The sequence below is a fragment of the Fukomys damarensis genome, unplaced genomic scaffold (genome assembly GCF_012274545.1).
Source record: "Fukomys damarensis isolate Sample0158 unplaced genomic scaffold, DMR_v1.0_HiC HiC_scaffold_17, whole genome shotgun sequence".
NCBI classification, from domain to species: domain Eukaryota; kingdom Metazoa; phylum Chordata; class Mammalia; order Rodentia; family Bathyergidae; genus Fukomys; species Fukomys damarensis.
In genome coordinates this window covers 15086793-15105155 of record NW_022900929.1, presented here as the reverse complement: position 1 = coordinate 15105155, position 18363 = coordinate 15086793, and the positions used below count along the sequence as shown (strand labels likewise).

The following is an 18363-nucleotide window of genomic DNA, read 5'->3' as shown; positions in this document are numbered from 1 at the left end:
CTTTATTGTTACTAACAATACTTTTTGTTTTTAAATTGTAAATACATACTTATTTTATTAAGTACTTTTCTAGCATTTCTTAAAATGATCTATTGAAATTCCTCAATAATTTATAAACTATTGGTTAAATATTAGTGATAACACATTTATTAGTAGTAAATGACTCAAATCTTTTGGAGAAATATTGTTTAATTGGATGGTCACTTTTATGCTGCCTAATTTAACTTGACTCTTTCTTTTTTTGGGTGCTGAAGATTGAACCCAGGGCTTTCCACATACTAAACATGAATTCTACCACTGAGCTACACCTTTGGTCCATAATATTTCATGTTTTAATATTGGCTTTTTGGAACTCAATAGAGTTTGCCTATAGTTTTGCTTTACCTTTTTATTAAAGGTTCAACAGTCTCTAGGTTTAGTTGAGTGTGGTGGAACACTCCAATAATTCCAGCACTCTGGGAGGGTAAGTAAGGCAGGAGGATTGCAAATTTGGGCAATTTAAACTTAGTAACAGCAAGACTTTAATAAATTTTTTAAAAAGGGACTGTGGATATAGTTCAGTGTGAAAGCCCAGTGTTCAATTCCCAATACCACACAATAACATTCCTAGTTTTTAATTTGTACTCCTATGCACACAGTTTTATGCAAATTTATTATCTGCACAGGTTCCTGTATTTACTACAACAACCAGGACACAAAAACGTTTCTTCACCACTGGGGTCTTTCAAGTTGCCCTTTTATAATTATGCCCACCTCCTCCCCACAGCCATCCCACCCTTAACTCCTGGCCAACCAGGAGTATGTAAATATATAATATTTTGGGATTGGTGTTTTCATTCAGCCAAGTTCCTGATTTCATCCACGTTGCTGTCTTCACTCTGTTTTTTTAACTTCTGAGTAACATTCTATGGCATGGATATAGCAGAGGTTGTGCTAATATGTGTTGTTTGTCTGGTTTTATCAGCAATATTAGGTTTGCTTCATAAGATGAACCCTGCATTTTTCCTGCACCTGGAGTAAAGATATGCGGGCAAGTAATTCACTGATGCATTTTTTCACTTATCCCATGATTACAGATTAATCAAGGAAATTATACTTCCCAAGTTGATTTTTTGTTAATTATCTACTTTACTCTTTACAACATGATTCATCTTTCCAGATTCTCTAACACTGATTTCAAACTTTTATACAACTAAGTGTAGAATTTTATTTTATTTTTATTTTTCATTGATTTTTCTTTATGTAATATAATGTTATCTGGCTTGTACGATATAGTTAGTGTCTTTAATTGTGTCATGGATTAACATAAACTTTTTCTCTGGCCCCATTTAATGATTATGGATCTGAGGTATATAATATTTTACATAATATTAATATACCACTGCTTTTTTTCTGCTATTGCTTTTTTACATTATATAAATATTCTTTGATTTTTAAACTTTCTGAATTGTTTCTTAAATATCTTAATAAGCTGGATCTGTTTGTTACCAAATCTGAAAGTGTTTTCTTTTTGGTATGTAAATTTATTCTCTTTCCACCTGTTGGCATATCTGTTATGTTTGGCTTTACTTTTGTTATCTTATTTTTATTTTTCTCCATTTTAATCACGGTTTTATTGTGTTTTGTTACACAAACTATGTTTTGTTTGATGTTATCTTTTGTAGAAATTTAGAAGAGAAATACCCTGTTTTAAATGATACAAAAAGCTGCCTTTTAAGTCTGTCAAATAAGTGCATGAAAATTTCCCAATTTGTGTCCCCTTCCTCCAGCTTGGAGCCTGGCACAACTCTCCTTCCTCACCAACTCTTCCTCTTGGTGCTTTTTTAATTCATCTTTTTTTATTGTAGTCTTGGGCACTCATACAAATACTTATTGTATTATTTTTATGTATCTTTCTGCATTTTACTCAGGCTTTTCTGATATATTTTTTAAAAGTTTATATAAAAAATATTGATATGTAGATTTCTGTGTTGGAGTAGTTTGAATCCTCATCACTAGTCCTTCTTTTTCTTTTAACTGTGATTTGTCCATTTTGATTTCTTGTTTTGCTTCATCAATAATCCACTCAGAGAGTGGCTTTTGGTATTTGATCAGGACAGGTGAAAGCATAGGGTAAGCTCTGATCTTGCTCACGAGGTTGTTTCTCTATTGTCACATAGGAATAACCATAATTTGCTTGTAGAATCATTGGCCTACAAACCTTTCTCATCAGTAAGCTATAATTGTTGCTGTGTGGATTTCTAGAGGTTAGCTTTTGGGTGAGAAATCTGAGGTTGTCTGCTTTTTATTCTGTTGTAGTCAACTTTTATATTAGTATGGTTATATATTGATAGGATCTTAAAAGCTTAAAGAGATTCCATAGGTACAAAATTTAATTAGTTTAAAAAAATTTATTGCTAGTAATATTTGTGTACCTTTATGGAATATATTCAAATTATTTTGACTCAATGAACCCAATTACTTTGCCTACTTGAATAAATTTTTAGATTAGCAAAGGCTTTATAATTAATATTTATTATTTACTTATTTAATGATTGCTGCTATACCTATTATTATGGTTTCTTCTCCAGAAATCTCTATAAATAATTGAGCCAACAGATTTATTGAGTGTCAGCTATGGTGCTGGGTGGTATTCTGGGATTTTATCAATGAGTAAAGCAAAGATTCTTGCTTTTAAGGAGCTTAAAGTTCTACCACGAGAAACAGAGAACACACACTACGTAGTAGAGTCTGTGGGTGAGGGATCTGGGGTGTTAGTTAATTGAGTAGTTGGGATGGCCTCACGGAAAAGGTGATAAGGTTTTTTTTTTTTTTAGGAGAATTTTGCACCTCTTCTTCTTTCATTGATGGAAACCTGGTCCCTCTCTGCTATGTTGGATGCTGTTTCCTCCATCATAGGCTCCATCAGTGATTTGATTTCCCATAGCATCAATTCTGTTGTTTATTTCTTTGCTGTTAGCTTAAAGAAGTTGATATTTGTCCTCTTCTCTTGTCTGCTTCTCCTCAGCTTGTTTTCAGTCTGTGACCTCTTCCTATTGCTTAATAGAAGTCACGTATCATTTTGTGGATGAGGAGCAGAGTATCTTCAAAACTTCCATTTTCTGAAGAAAATTATACTTTGTCTCAAAACAAAATGTGGCTCACTTGATGTAGTAGCACCTCTGTAGGTCCCTCAGGCCTATGCCTGTCCTACATTAGGACCCATGTGCCTGAGGACCCACCACCTCCCTGGATGATATCTGTCCCCCTTGGCCCAGACATGAGCCCCCACAGAATCTCCATCAAAGTTGGGCTGAGGCTACATCCTCCTTTCTTAGGTTTTTAACATGACAAAGAAGTGAGCTGCCATTTTGATTTTTGCTCCAGTCTTCCCAGAGTATCACAGATCCAAGCTCTTCCTGTTTCCCTTTGGGGATGACTGTGCATTCAGACATACCAAACAGCTCTGACCCTGCCATTTTACTTCCTGCTGTGTTGCATAATGAAAGGGAAGGCTGGAATCTCTGAACATGTGGCTAAAGCAAGAAGACAGGCTAGGATGAGGGACAAGAAGATGATTTTTGGTATTTTGGAACCTGGTCTGGCCAGTTGTGAAGTTGGTTGTAGCACAATGTCCCTGTCATTCCAGTTGTTGGTGAATTTGATATTCCAACTCCCAGTCTTCTGTGGAACACATTCTTTCCAGGTTAGAAGATTGAGCCTGTGGGATATGGTCCCAAAATGTTTTCCCCAGTTCTTCCCATTATCAGTGTGCTTTGACAATGAGGTATTTTTAAATTTCCTCCATGATTTTTATTGTGCACATTTACTATAGGAAAATCAGATTAGCAGACACTTTTAATCTGCCACAGTATTTTCATGAGTTCCTATATTTCTTATTTATTTTTTTCATCTGGTTATAAAATTATGAAGGCAGGTAAGGAATTATTACTTTTCTTTTATGATGAGCAAAGTGAGGCTTGGAGAGGTGAAAGGACTTGCCCAGGGTGATGTGTTTGGAATGAGAGGGGACAGCCATGTACACAGGCCCTGCTCTTTTTCCCTATGAGGCTCAGTTGTTTCTCTCTGACCACCCTATAACCGTCATCATATATTTTGAAACTGAAGGCTAAAACTTTAGCAATTCAGTACATGGTATGTCTTGGAAATTCTGCTTGCCCACTACAAGTGTGTGTCCATTTTACAAGGAACTGGTGAAACCATTTTTGTGAGTATGTTCAGTCACAGCTAGTTAACTGAAAGTGAAACTCAAGTGCTCTCATTTCAAGTTCAGATTTGTTTTTTCTTTTTTTGCACATGATATATCATACTGAATACAATTTTACGGGAAATATCTCGCACCAGAAATTCCCTAATTTGTATTCTGAAATGAAATCAAATTCTTGGTGTGTGTCTCAGCCACTGTGGCCTCTGCTAGTGTGATGACTGAGAAGTGACCATATCACCTGCTGTGTACCATTAAGAACCAGAGTATTGTACTCAGAGGCCCGTCACTCCATGAGCTCCCTATCCTGGTGCGAGAGTTGCAGTCATGGACTCAGGCTAAGCAAGTTCACATTAGCATGTGTTTTTTGCACAGTAAACACTGCTGTTTTGTTCACTGGTTCACTGGTGTCCTCTAGGCGTCTTGGTTAAACACTGCATGGCAATGTGGTGACTGAAGACTAATGAGATGAGGTAGCTGTGCTCTGGCTGTAACAAGATTCTCCTCTCTACTCTGTGCTGGCTCAGGCTTATTTGCTACCCTAATACATGGCCATTAAGTCCTCACAATACAAATCACTCTCATTTTCCCAGTGGAGGCCACGCCACCAAAGAAAGTCCTAGGTAGTAGTTTCTTTCCACGGTGGCTTTTCTGTTACATAGGGATGTTCCCTCTCTTGCCAATTTACCACCAACTCCAGAGGAGCAGTCCTAGAGTCATTAATGAACTTAGGAATTGTTGGTAGCACATTCTTTGCTCACACACTCTGGATAGTCCTGGTTCTCAGGTGTGCTGAGTGGTTTGTGGGAGTGGGATTTATGGCTCTTAGGGGACAATGAAGCCTCATCAGCTGCCTTTGGGAAACTATGGCTTAGGTCACATGAGGGCAGAGAGCTGACCAGAGCAGCTTCCAGTGAAGGACAAGGCTGTTGGCCAAGCTTCCTGTTCCTTAGGCTTAAAAGAGGGAGAGGTTCTCTTTGGCAAAGTTCATTAAAAGTTACATAGGAACCATTTTTTAGTAAACTTCTTGGACTGCCCTTTATATACACTGAGACACCCAGTGGTGATTATGAGAAAGTCTCATTCTGGCAAACTCAGCTAGAGTCCCAGAGCACTGCTGGGAAGGACAACGGGGGCTATAGTCACACAGAGGCAAGTGGACCAGGAACGCAACACTGGCCCAGCACAACCCCTCCCTGTTGGGCAGGTTTGTTTTAAGAACTGAAGTATTATTAGGGAGATCACAAGGATGTAATAATGACACCCACACTGAACCAATAATTCTACCCCAAGAGTTCGCGACCAAAGGAGACAATGCAGCAGACAGGGCACTGAGGAGAAGCTGGCTTCCTGTGCCAAATCTAAGTTTAAAACGGTGCAGAGAGCAGCTCTCAAGCCCCCAACAGGAGAGCAGGCACGTCACAACAGGGGCGTGTCACTGGCATCTAGTGGGCAGCTAGGCATGCTGCTATCTCATAATGCATAGGACAGTCCCTCCTCCTGGCTTTCCCCAACCCTAGTGCTGAGGTTGAGGCACTGCCGAGTTGACAGTCATTGCTTCCCTTCTTCCCGGCAGCTAATAGCACATCTTGGAGACACAATGACTTTCCCCCTGGAGACCCTCCTCACTTTTTCCCTGGTCTTCTCCCTGGGGGAACTGCAGCATTTGATGAAAACCCCACACATCTGTCAAACTCACCTTTCCCTGCTGGTCCGTCTTGATCTCCCAGCCCCGGGGCAGCTCCAGCCGAGTGTCTGCAAACATGTTGATGAAATTCACCAAGTCCCGGTTGTGCTGGTAGCGTTCAAAATTGCGTGCATCTCGACGGACTTTCAGAATCATGTGCTTTAAGCAGGTACTACTGGTGAAGACTCGGTAGGCACTCTGAGAAAGATGGGTGAGGTGGATTAGGGGACAGAGTGGGAAAAGAGGAGAAATACAGACTAAGTGGAACTGGGCACTTTGACAAGATCTAATGTGGTTGCTACAGTGACTTACTGTGACTGTGAGATGGAGGCCTTAGAAGCAGAGAGCTTGTTCAGGAAGTAAATGTTCACATGGGGACCTATTTGCCAGCCCAGTTTGACGTGACTGCTTAACAGCCTTGGTCACTACAGGTCCTATAAATCTCTGCACCCTCCTGCACCTGTCCCAGCTGGACTTGGCTCTCTCGAGCTCTCCCTCTCCGAGCATTGCTCTTCTCTTCCCCGACTCCTTCTCTGACTGCAGAGGTGTGTGCCTCTGGTCTAACACAGGGCAATAGCTCAGGGTCCCTAGGAATTTTTTTTTTGTTTTGAGAGCAGGTCTCACTATGTAGTTGAGACTGACCTGGAACTCACTACATAGCTCAGGCTGGTCTCGCACTTGCAGTGATCCTTCTGCCTCAGCCTCCCTAGAGCTGGGATTACAGGCATGCGCCACCACACCCGGCTAGGGTCCCTAGGAATTTAAGACTAAACTTCAAAGGTCTGGCATTCCTCTGAATCCTATGTAAAATGTTGTGCAGGAGAGAGATCAGGGTATGAGATGATAGAAGTTTTAGGAGTTTCTTAATGTGTCAAATGACACCTTCATGGTACATGGGGTGTGCGTGTGTGTGCACATGTGAGCGTGGTTGTGATAGACAAGCGAGGGAGAGTTGGCCCAGTGGTTCCTCCTGTCCCAGAGCCCACTTGGTATCCAGTGTGTAGTGCAGAGACATCAGCATGGGCCACACTTGGCACCCTTTGCACCCCTGGGAACTGTACTGAGCCTGACGATGAGTGTCCACTTCTCTATCATCTCATCAAGACCCTGCACTTCCTGCCTTCTGGAATCCCTACCTAAGTCAGGTGCTTAAAGCAGAAACAGCTGGGTCTTCCTTAAATCTCCAACTTCTACCACCAGAGGGGGTTCAAACGCCATCAGTTGGAGAATCTCTGGCTGTTCCTGTTTGGAGCCATCGCTTGCCACGCTCCCAGCCCCATTTTCAGGTCAGGCCTGGGTCCTCTCTCACCTGAGCAGCTGAATCAGCCTCTAATTCTGGCCCCTAGGTGGCTGCCCACAGTCTGCAGAAACATCGCTTCATCAGACCTCTTTATTATGTAGCCCCATTACTTAAGACCTGGAGGGTTCCTGTTGCCCATGGAACTTAACCCGGGCAGCCACCTACCCTCCTGGCACAGGGGCACCTTCCTAACTGCATCCTTCCTATCACACCATCCCTTGGCCTAGACTTTTTCTCGCTTCCATGCAATCAGCTGTCATGTCTGCTCTGCAGTGCTCCCCTCCCGTCTCAGCTTGGGCTCTTTCCTATCAACATTTTCACTAACAGCCACCTACTGTTTAGGTGTCTACTTGTTTAGGTGTCTTTGTGACTCCAGAACCCAGATCTGTGCCTGATTTCGCCCAAAGAACAGAAAGCACAGTATTTGTGGAATGGAAAATTAATAAATATAGTGATATTGTGCTAATATCCCCCCAAAATATCTATGTATATATGTGAAATCACACCAAATTTAAGGTCAGCATGATATTTGAAAAATGACATTGAGAGGAGACCTAGTTGTGCAGTATATTTTAAAATTTCTTTAGTGCAAATTTTATAAAATAGTTAAGGCTGAAGGGAATCTGATTACTTCATAAACTTGTTCTTTTAAAATTTTAACAAAAAAAGGAAGGGAAGGGACAATTAAAGTATGTTATGTGCATATACAAATCTACCCAAATGAAACAATTAATTTGTATAACCAATATGCATTAATAAAAATGTGGAATAAAAGAAAAATAAAGTAGTAGTTATGTAACTCAGTGCAAAGGCCCTGGGTTCAACCCCTATGGGGAAAAATGGGAAAGAGAAAAAGAAAAAAATAACAAAAACAAGGACTCCAATTGAAAAATTTATAACAGTAATAGAAATACAAGTTTGTTTCTGAAGCATTTTCATTGATTCAGACCTAAAAAAAAAACCTCAAGAGGCAACAGCATTTCTATATCTAGCCTTTTGCTTTTAGGGGGACTGGCAGATAGTGAAAAGAGTGTACTGACTGTCTTTTTTCCCTTTGCATGGATAAAAAGTCTCTTTAATTTATCAAGTGACATTAAAAATCTTTCCTTATGTCTTGAAGAACCTAGGCCCCTCCCTGTCTTGAACACTCACGTAATTGGCATGCAACACGGTGAAGAATTCAGGGTTGGTGATGAACTTGACAGCAGGGGACTGCAGCAGCAAGGTGATTTTTTGTGAATTCACAGGAGAAAGTGACCCTTCTCTCCTCAGATCTGGAAAACAGTGGAGCAAAGGAATGAACAGATTGGAAAAATATTCACTTCAAACTCGGTACAGTGGTACCTTGGTTCACAAATTGAGTTTGCTTCTCTATTCTGGAAAAGATGGCCACATTTGTGTTCATGCGGGGAAGACAGCTATGGTCATGCTTGTCACCTGATGCAGAGTTCTAAAAAACAACACCGTGCCAAATGCTTCTGCTTGTGAGCCAAACTGTGCACAAACAAGTGTCCTCGAACTGAGGTAGCACCTTACAGTGCTTCCCTTCCCACAGCAGAGGTGACGGCAGTGCACAGGTCTTCACCCACATACCACAGCAGATGCTGCTTTAACAGTGACATAGTCAGATGTCCTACAGGTCAAGTATTCCCTACCAGAATGCCTGGGACCAGAAGTGTTTCGAATTTTTTCAGATTCTGAAGTATTTGCAGATCCATAATGAGCTTTCTTAAGAGTGACACCCAAACCTAGATCACTTATGTTTCACATACACCTGACATGCATAGCCTGAAGGTAATTTTATACAACATCTTTACTAATTTTGTGCATGAACCTAAGTGTTCAATCTTCCACTGTGGCATCAAATGGATGCCCAGAAAGTTTTGGCTTTGCGAGTATCTGGGTTTTGGATATCTGAATTAGAGATGCTTGCCTTGTATCACTTTTTGTAGGTCAGTTAAGAATCATTTTTTCCTCATAGGGTTCCTGCATAACTTCAGTGAATCTTGAGTTCTCTAATATCTTCTGCCTAAGAAGAGGCTCTTACATCCTGGGACTTTTAAAATTTTTGTTACAAGTTGCTAGCTATGGTTATAAGTGATTGTTTGCAGGAAGGCTCACAATTTTCCCATTTCATACCCCTCTGCAATGGGACTTTACATTTCTTTCTCCCACTTGCTGACTCCAGGTTGGCCTTGTGGCCTGCTCAACTAGGAGCATGTGGCAGAAGTGGCAAACTGTCAGTTCTGAGTCAAGGTGTAAGGAGGCCTGCGTGTCTTTCTTGGACCCTTGCTATTACCATGAAAACAAGCTTGGCGAGTCTATTGAGATGAGAGGCCATGGGGAGCAGCCACCCCGCTGGGGCCACCTTAGATCAGCCAGCCCAGAGGCAGTAAAACATCCTACTAGGATATCCTACCATGAGCACTTGTGCTGAGCTCAAGCCACTAAATCGGGGACAAGTTTGTGTTAGGGTTGTTACCTACAAAGCCTCGCCAGCCCATAGCTCGTGGTGTTGAAGGCTCAGTCTCTGTTGAGATGAGATCTCCACAGATGAGATAATAATTGGATGGCGTTATGGGAGGGTGATGGAACTGTATCATGGGGAGTGTGTCATGAGGATAGGGCCACGGGGACTGTGTCTGCTCCCTGTCTATTCTGCTCTCTCTCTGCGTCCTGGCCACAGTGAGCAGATTTCCTCCACCATACCCGCTACCATGATGGATCTGCCTCATCACCGGCCTAAAGTGGTGAAGGCAGCTCCCATGGACTGAAACCTCTGAAACCATGAGCTAAAATAAATCTCTCCTCCTTTAAGTTGACATTTTTAGAGTTGGAAAGTGGACTCACACAATTTATTACACAGTAAATGCCAAGTGACTCAATATCGAACTCAAAAATCAATGTTCTGTTCCTTTTTCCTTCATGTTTCTGATTGCTTAACCATTACAGCATGTCTCTCTCAGGAGGCCAAAGGAAGAATAACAGAAGAAGACTAGTAGTCTAATCAGCCTGTCTAGAAAAAAGAATAGAATGGTGGTAATCAAAATTGTTGGCAGAACTGTGTATGCGCATTTAAGAGATCACACACAAATGTCCAGTATTCACACTGCCACAGATGCCTGAGACGCAGCAGGATGGGAATCATGATGTCTGCTTGCCCAGAGTGTAAACCATCTTTTGACAAATGAATGCCTTCACTTAATTCGAGGAGAAAGTCATCAGGATGTTACTACAATAATCTTATATGATATAGGAAGTAGAATCCAATCTCACGTATTTTGAATATCCCTGGTGTCTACTCTGGCACATTCAAAGAGATGAAAACGAGGAAAGCCCAGAAAACTAGGTGCTGGGTGGGTGTGTCCTGTAACAGGCAAAAAATATTCTTGGACAGTGTGCACACCCAGAGCGCTCTGGAAAACCTCTTTGTCCCTATGTTCTCCCTTTAAGAGAACAGAGTTTTATTTTAAAAGCAAGCAGGTTCCTAGTGTTCCTTTGAAACAGAATGCATATTTTTTTATCACGTTTATTAATGATTGGAAAATCCTTAGAACACCAACAGATACACATACTTAGCAACCCATAATTAAGCCACCACATAAGCTGCCTCAATGCACAAGTACCATAGCAAACTCAGTCCCTTCCCAGAATCATCTGCTTCCCTGTCTCCTGACCCCCTCAAGCCACAGTGGTAACAGCGCTATATTCCTGCACTTCTCCTTCCACATTTCTGGTGGATTTACCCTGTGGGCACCATGCCTCTTTTTCCTCCACCTTGGTGCTCCACCCATTTGGTGGCTCTTTACTGTAGGATGCATCATATTCCCTAGGCCAGGGTAAGGGGCCTGCATACTTCCATCACGCGGCCATTGCATGCCATTGCTGGCTTCTGGGGACCCCCTCCTCTGATACCTAAACTCGACTGGGAAGATTCAGCCTCTGAGTCGCTTCCTCCACCTCCTCCAGCCAGGACTTGCTCGCAGCTTTGACTGCCAGAATCTTCCTCGGGCCTCTCTGTTGCAATGGTTCGCTGAATATTTTGATACCTTTGCATTAGAAAAAAAAATGGAGAACAGGAGTCAATTTTTGTCTCTTTGCTTGTGGGAAGCAGATGCTCTGAATTAGACAACTGGAGAAATCTGGAAAGAATTTTCTTGGATGTCAGGAGAGAAATGCTTTCAATTCTCAAGAGATAGCCAAGATAGTTAGCAGCACCAGTATCTCTGGATTATTTGACTTCGTTTTCTGTTTTGTTTTGTAAGCTGTAATGAGTTTTGAGGATGGTGATCTTTTAAAAAGCAACACAGACAATAACGAATCATGCAAAATAGCTTATGCCCTGTATTAGATAAAATCAGATTAAGTCTGAAATCAGAGTGCGGGAAGTAAATTAAAATGTTACAACCCAGATATATGGAATCACCTCTACACTATTACAGTAAGTACCCAAAGTTCAACAGTTGTTCTACTCACATTTTTATTTGACAGGTAATTGACATGGTTGGGCAGAAGCTGTGGAAATATTACACCTAAAAGCATACCGGCAAACATAGTATTAGTGGCTTATTTGAAGGTTTCATCCTTTTTTTTTTTTTTTCTAAGTTGGGGATCAAATGAGCTGGCTGTCCAGGCAGTCATCCTTGTAAGTACTAAATTCTAGCCCTTCTACTGGGCACAGGCTCTGAGCTAGACTCTCAGATCAAAGAGAGGATCGGAATACGCTACCGTCCTCGGAACACACTGTTGAAATTAAGCAAAGAGGGGAAATGATATAGAAACAACTCCAGCTAAGAGAAAGGCTGCCTGGGAGATGTAAGAGAGCCGTGGCAACACAGACAAGCTAGATAACAAGATGACAGGTACCAGAAGGGAGACACATTTTGAAGTCAGAGGGTGAATTTTGCCAGAAAGAACATCTTCAGGAAAAATGCGAGCAAGCAGAGCACGCTGGGAAAGCTCTGAGAAGCTCAAGGGTGGCATGAGATGTATGGGCACTGGGAAATAAGAGGAGACAGTGGAGAGGGAGGCAGGGGACAAGCAGAGTGTGCCCCAGCAGCCCAGTGAGCTCAGGTTTTTCAACCTGATCAGCATCATTGCAGGACTGGTTACAAGACAAATTCCTGGGCCCCACCCCAGAGTCTCTGATTTGGCAAGGGGTCAGGGCAAAGCATCTGCATTTCTGATCTGCACTGCACGTGTTCCCAGGTGATCCTGATGCCGCAGGTCCAGGGGTCCACACTCAGTGAAAGGTCATGGCTAAGGAAGAGAGACAGTGCCAGGTCCACTCTGAGAATGATCAACTGACACTTGTGTGGAGGATGAATGGAGCAGAGCTTGGGTCAGGGGGAACAGTGCGGGGCTACTGCGACACTTTTGGCTGGAGATGCTAACAAGCGCCAACCGTGGTGGGGATGGTGGGTGGAGCTGCTGGAGGACAGGAAACGTCCATATACTCGAAGGATTCGTAGGTCAGTGGTATCTGCCAACAGGATTTTCAGAACACTGCCACCACTCTCTGCCCCCTCTGTCTGCTCTGCTAGTTACTTTGTAGACAGATGTCCAGCCAACTACTCCTCTGTCCCACTCTACCTCTCTCATTCCTCCAAGAAGCCTCTCTACGCTCCCCATAAGATTTCTGCTTTGTCTCAAGGCTCTCACCCTCCCAGGGAAATAGGACTAGGACTTGGCTTTCACTTTCCTCAGGGCAAAAGGGTGAAAGGGCCATTTCAAGATAATGTTGATGGCAGTACTTTTACAAGCACACTCAACAGTATTAGAGGCCTAGCTAGATATGAGTGTTGAAGATGGGGAAAGAAGTTCAAGGCTTCTGCTTAAAGTAGATGGCCGAAGGACACTAGGTAGGAGGATGGGTCCATGAGGAAGCGAGATTTTGGGTGGATTTGGACACATGAATTTGGAGGGCTTGAAGCTCATACCAGTCACACTGTCCAAGAGAATTTTGCTTAGATGGTTCCAGTGCTCAGGAAAGCAATAAGAAGGTGAACAAGGAAGATGGAAGAGGAGGGGAAGAAGGAGGAGGATGGAAAGAGTAGTAGGGAACAATCAAGTCTCCAAGTGATGTCTTAGGTTAAGTTAGAGGGACACCCAGTGCTGCATAGATGTGGGTCTACTACGGCAGGCTTCCAAGACCAGCATCACATTCTTTCCCAGACCTTAGAGGAGAAGGATTCCTAAGTGTGATCCCCAGACTACTTGCAAGAGAACTGTCAAGTGATTATCAGAATCAGACACTTAAGCTGACAGTCAGCACCGACTTCCAAATATGTCATCCAGCCCCAGTCACTCTAACTGCAACCATGAGACCAGCTGAGGGACAGTGCTCAGCTGGGCCCAGTCAACCAGAACCATGAGAAATAATGATAATGATTGTAATAAATCACTGTGGTTGACTTGTGCTGCTGTGTGTAGGGAAGTCTGTTACTCAGCAATAAACACTCGGAACAGGGCTTAGACAAAGATCAAGTGTAACCTCTCTATTCCTTCCCAAAGTGGAATGACCAGAGCAGAGAATTTTTATGAGTAAATATGATCTTATTTGACAAGGTAAATGTCAGCGAGGTCACAACCTCCTTCACGTCCTTAGCTGGACCCTGGTGATCTCATGCTTTGTTAAGTCAACAGTCTTAAATCCTGGGTACTAGACCTCATTCTCCTTTTTTGTTGATGTTTAGGGGTAGTTTGAGGAAGCAGGGCACATGGAGTTGGGAAATAAAAAGAGGTGATCTCCTATTTCATCAAGAATTATTCATAGGGTTGGGGATTTGGCTCAATGGTTCTGCTGCATGCCTCACAAGCACAAGGGCCTGAGTTCGATCCCTGGGACCAAAAAAACAAAACAAAAAAAACCCAAAGAATTATTTATGAATGTCCTCAGTTCATTTGTGTTCTCTCCCCTCTCCCTCTCCTCTTTCCTTTTGTTTTGCAGCAAAATTTTAAACACTTAATAGTATATAAAGGCCTTAGGGAAACTGGTTAAAAAAAAAAAACCCAAAATACGCAATTTGTAAACAGAGACACGCATGAAATTTAACTGGATTAAAAAAAAAGACTATTAAAACCACATCCCGCTCCAAAAATAAACACCTAAAAACAGAACATTCGCATGGGAATAACTAGAGTTTTTAAAGAAAATATTATGGGGAAAAAGTTGATCTCTGAGAAGTAAAATGAAAGCACTTCCAATATACCAAGGTTATTTCCTAAATCAGCAGAAAGAAATGAAAAGATGAGATGGAAGTGAAGTTGTTGGCAAAGTGAACCCAGGACCACATTAGTAAACAGGGATTGATATTAGTTACTAAAACCGTGTTCATCTCCCTGGACCTGCTCCTTAGGTAACAGAGTCTTCAGAAAATGCTCTACTATTAGGTGATCTTACTATGTAATAATGCTCTTGGTGGCCAAATAAAATACAGTGATAAAAGCCATAGGCAAAACATTCAACAAAGTCATAAATTAAATTAAGGCCACTCAGTGAGATACTTACAAGCATTTAAATGCTAATATGAAGACTATGCAGCAATATAAAAGATGTTCATAGTGTAGTAAGTGAAAAATGAATGTTTAACTATATTTTACTATTAAAACTCTGTGAGAATTGTGTAAGCATACAGCAATTTAAGATGTACTCATTTTTTAAGAAAAGCTTAATCCTTGAGGTTGTAGGTCATTTTTTACTCTTTAAAACTTTTACTGCTCTTACTAAAAATTTATAAAAGTAACTACAAAATTAGCTTTAGTTAGTTATTCAAAATGAGGATGCATATTTAAGTTTTCTGCTTGCTCACGACATGTATGTGAAAGTAGAGCTATTCATTCTGGATATTCCAAAAGCATAGGCACTAACTCAGGGGAGCGTCTTGTACTGAGTCCTATAATATTTCAGGTTCACATTAGGTAAAGGGAAGGGCAGAAAGGAAAACAAGACAGGATGGTAAGAAGCGAACCAGACATGCACATTCATGCTGCCATGGAGGAGGAAGTCCCTGCCTCCCACTGTTCCCGTGGAGGATTCTGGGAGGTGTCACAGGGCACATGATGTCCATGTTTGGCTGCTGAGTGAGAAGATGGGTCCCAGGTGGAGGCAGGCAGTGAGGAACCTCCCCACAGTGGGAGCCTGCGGTCAAGCTACAAAGGCTCAGGAGGCTGTGCCATGTTTGCAGAGAGGCTAAGTATGACCACAGTCCCTGCAGGTGACTACAAAAGCTCATATGTTGTCAGTGGGCCCTCTGCATTTCTCAGCACCAGCAGGTCTGATCATCACAGCCATGCAGTGGGAATTCAGGAGAAAGTCTTTCTTGCAACACTAAGACATATTTCTGTTTTGTCAGGGGACAGTGACTCCTGTAAATGCCTCTTGATAACTGCGGGTTATCAAAAATGACCCCTATGTGTGAGCAAAGGTGAGTTAGACACCAGACTGGTTGGATGCTGTTTGTGGCTGCTCATATCACGCCAAATGACAGAATACACTAAAGTGTCAGATAAATATTTAAAATCCTGGATTCTTATCTGAAGGTAGGCTTTTTCATAAGAAATAAGTATTTTCTCAAATCGCTAAGGTCCTTTTCTCTTTATCTGTTCAGATAAACTACAAATATAGCTTCTTATCTGGCAAAGTCTAGCTGTTCCTATTAGTGTGTTCAGTCCCACTGGAGGACACAGAAAGTGATATATGAAAAGCTGCAAAACTTCTTGAGAGAACTGGTCCCAAAGAAATTTGCCTATTATCTTCCCTCTTTCTATGCTGAAGAGTGAATGCAGGGCCTTCATGTTGAGTGCTAGCCACAGCCTCTTTTTCTAAAAATTTTGAGTCAGGGTCTTGCTAAATCACTGAGTTACCAGGCTGGGTTCAAATAAAGTCACCAAGTCTCCCAGGATGGACTGAAACTTGTGATCCTCCTGCCTCAGCCTCCCAGGGTGCTGGGATTACAGGTGAGTGCCACCAAGTCCAGCTTCCTTGTCCTAACTTCTATGCTCTACAACCTAAACACTATGAATTTCTATGGATTTTTATGCACAGGGCAAGGTTCTTTCTTCTAATTCAGATTTATAGTTTATTTATTGTTGAAACATTTAGCATTTAGTATTCAAACAGTGCCTCTTGTGGACATCATCTGGGAACACTTTCTCTGCCTGCCAAACAATTTCAGCTCATCTGTTCTGGAAAGACAGTTCTGGAGGCTAACTTCTGCCAATGGAATTACAATAGGGTCTTTGCTTGTGTGTTGTCTACATTTTGAATTGCAGAAGCTTTGTTGCAGACACCATAAAAAGAATTGTTCACGGATTTTTGCGTGCACCCATATCAGGTAAAACTAGGTGATCACAAGACCATCCTTACAACATGCTTTATTTCAGCGTGAATGACTGGAGAGTATGCCCCCAATGAAGATCCTTTATGGCTCTATTAATGGCTTAAACACTGAAGGAGAAAAACAAAAAGCAAATATCTTCTAAATGTTTAAGCATTAAAGAAATCTTCTGGTGACTTTCACCTAAAGCACGTTCCTTTGTGTAGTAATAGTAACAAGAAGTTGAATTTTTTGTCTGCATGTGTTTTCAGTAGGAATAAATAGTCCACTTTCCCTCCCCTGGCTGATACAGCTGAGGTTCAAAGACTTCTGCTCTGAACAGGTGCCCTTCAAGCCCAGGTCTTCCCTCTTCTTGTCCCCTCTCAACCTTTCCTTTAGCTTCACACTGGATACACACACTGCACACTGATGTGATTACAACGGGAGCAAGCTTGCATTCCTGGCAGCTAAAAGTTCCATGACTTTTGGGAGCCACATGGTGGAGATACCATTCTCTACTGGCTGAAACATGGTTGAGATGTGACCCATGGTTTCATTTTCTTGTTAAAATGACATATTTACAAGTTCAATAGTAAGAGTCTAGTTTCTAAAGGAAACAGTTCTCCCCACAGAAACTCATAATTCTTTTTGACACAGGGTCTTACTCTGCGTTGCCCAGGCTGGCCTCCAACTTTCTATCCTCCTGCCTCAGCCTCCCAATTAGCTGGGATTATAGGAGAATGCCAATGCATACAGTGTCAAGGATGTTTTCTAGAATTTCATTTACTAAGGTGAAGGCTTTTGAAGAATTATTATGCATGAATGCATAACAATTAGGAGACCAAGACAGGGATTTATGAGACAGCTTTTAGTATTCGTAGGGAATCTATCCTTGGAATGTTTGGAACTATTCTGAGTTCTGTACCCTTTGAGGTCTTTATGATGGATATGGACAAGCCTGGTAGAAAAGCACACATCCACATGTAATGAAGGGTTTGTTTCTGGAGGGTTTGCAGGACACTACATTCTTGGTGAAGACACAGGAAGGGGGTTGTGGCTACACACTCCTGATTTCCAGCTAGGTCAGTAGGAGTTCAGGGGAACCCCCATTTTAAATGACCTCAAGCTCCACTCCTCTCCTGCCACCTTATTCTAAGTCTATCCTTCCAAGAACTCACTATGAACAGGCTCTTAAGGCACTTATTTCCTGCAATTGCACACTGAACAGAAAAGTGTGGACGTCTTTAGGTTCAGAGGAGCTCATTGCATACTGATCACCAACCGCCTGTTGAGCTGCTCCATCTGCTGGACTGAGCCGGATCTCCTCATCCCGTCCGGGGTGGCTGCCGCTGTCGGGCGCTGCCAGGTGGTTGTGCGGTTCACATGGTCCACATAAAAGACCCGCCCATGGCTGTCAATCCGAGCTTCCCAGTCTAGTGTTTAATAAAAAGGCAGAAAGAATAATCAAGGACAAACCACTGATCCATGTGAACAGCTACCATTCCAGGTCTCCTGTGGGTAGAACTCACCATTGGTTTGTTGACAAAGGCCAGTCACCAGTGGTACGGGATGGGGCATTCCAGAAAAGAGCCAGACTCACTGCTGGGCTACCCTGAATAGTAATGATGGTTTGCTGGATATAGCCTCTGCTCATATTCTAACAATTCCTAAAGAGAGAGTCTGTTTATTTCTTTTAAAAATATTGTTGGCTACTCAAATGACAGCTGTGGAAGACTGGACCTGTCCTCTAGTGGGAGTCAAGTCCATACTGTGACACTGGAGAATCAATCTTTTTCTCTACTTCTCCTCTCTCTCTCTCTCTCTCTCTCTCTCTCTCTCTCTCTCTCTTTTCTTG

The 18363-nt window shown here is 42.2% G+C and overlaps 1 protein-coding gene across 1 annotated transcript in view; it reads right to left on the bottom strand.

The window, feature by feature from the left end:
* Nucleotides 1–18363, bottom strand: part of Hecw1 (HECT, C2 and WW domain containing E3 ubiquitin protein ligase 1) — a 390788-nt gene that overhangs the window by 80724 nt on the left and 291701 nt on the right. The window contains 4 exon segments of the mRNA XM_010610867.3: nt 5904–6089; nt 8344–8465; nt 11107–11240; nt 17791–17941. Of these exon segments, the coding sequence (XP_010609169.1) occupies nt 5904–6089; nt 8344–8465; nt 11107–11240; nt 17791–17941 (593 nt within the window).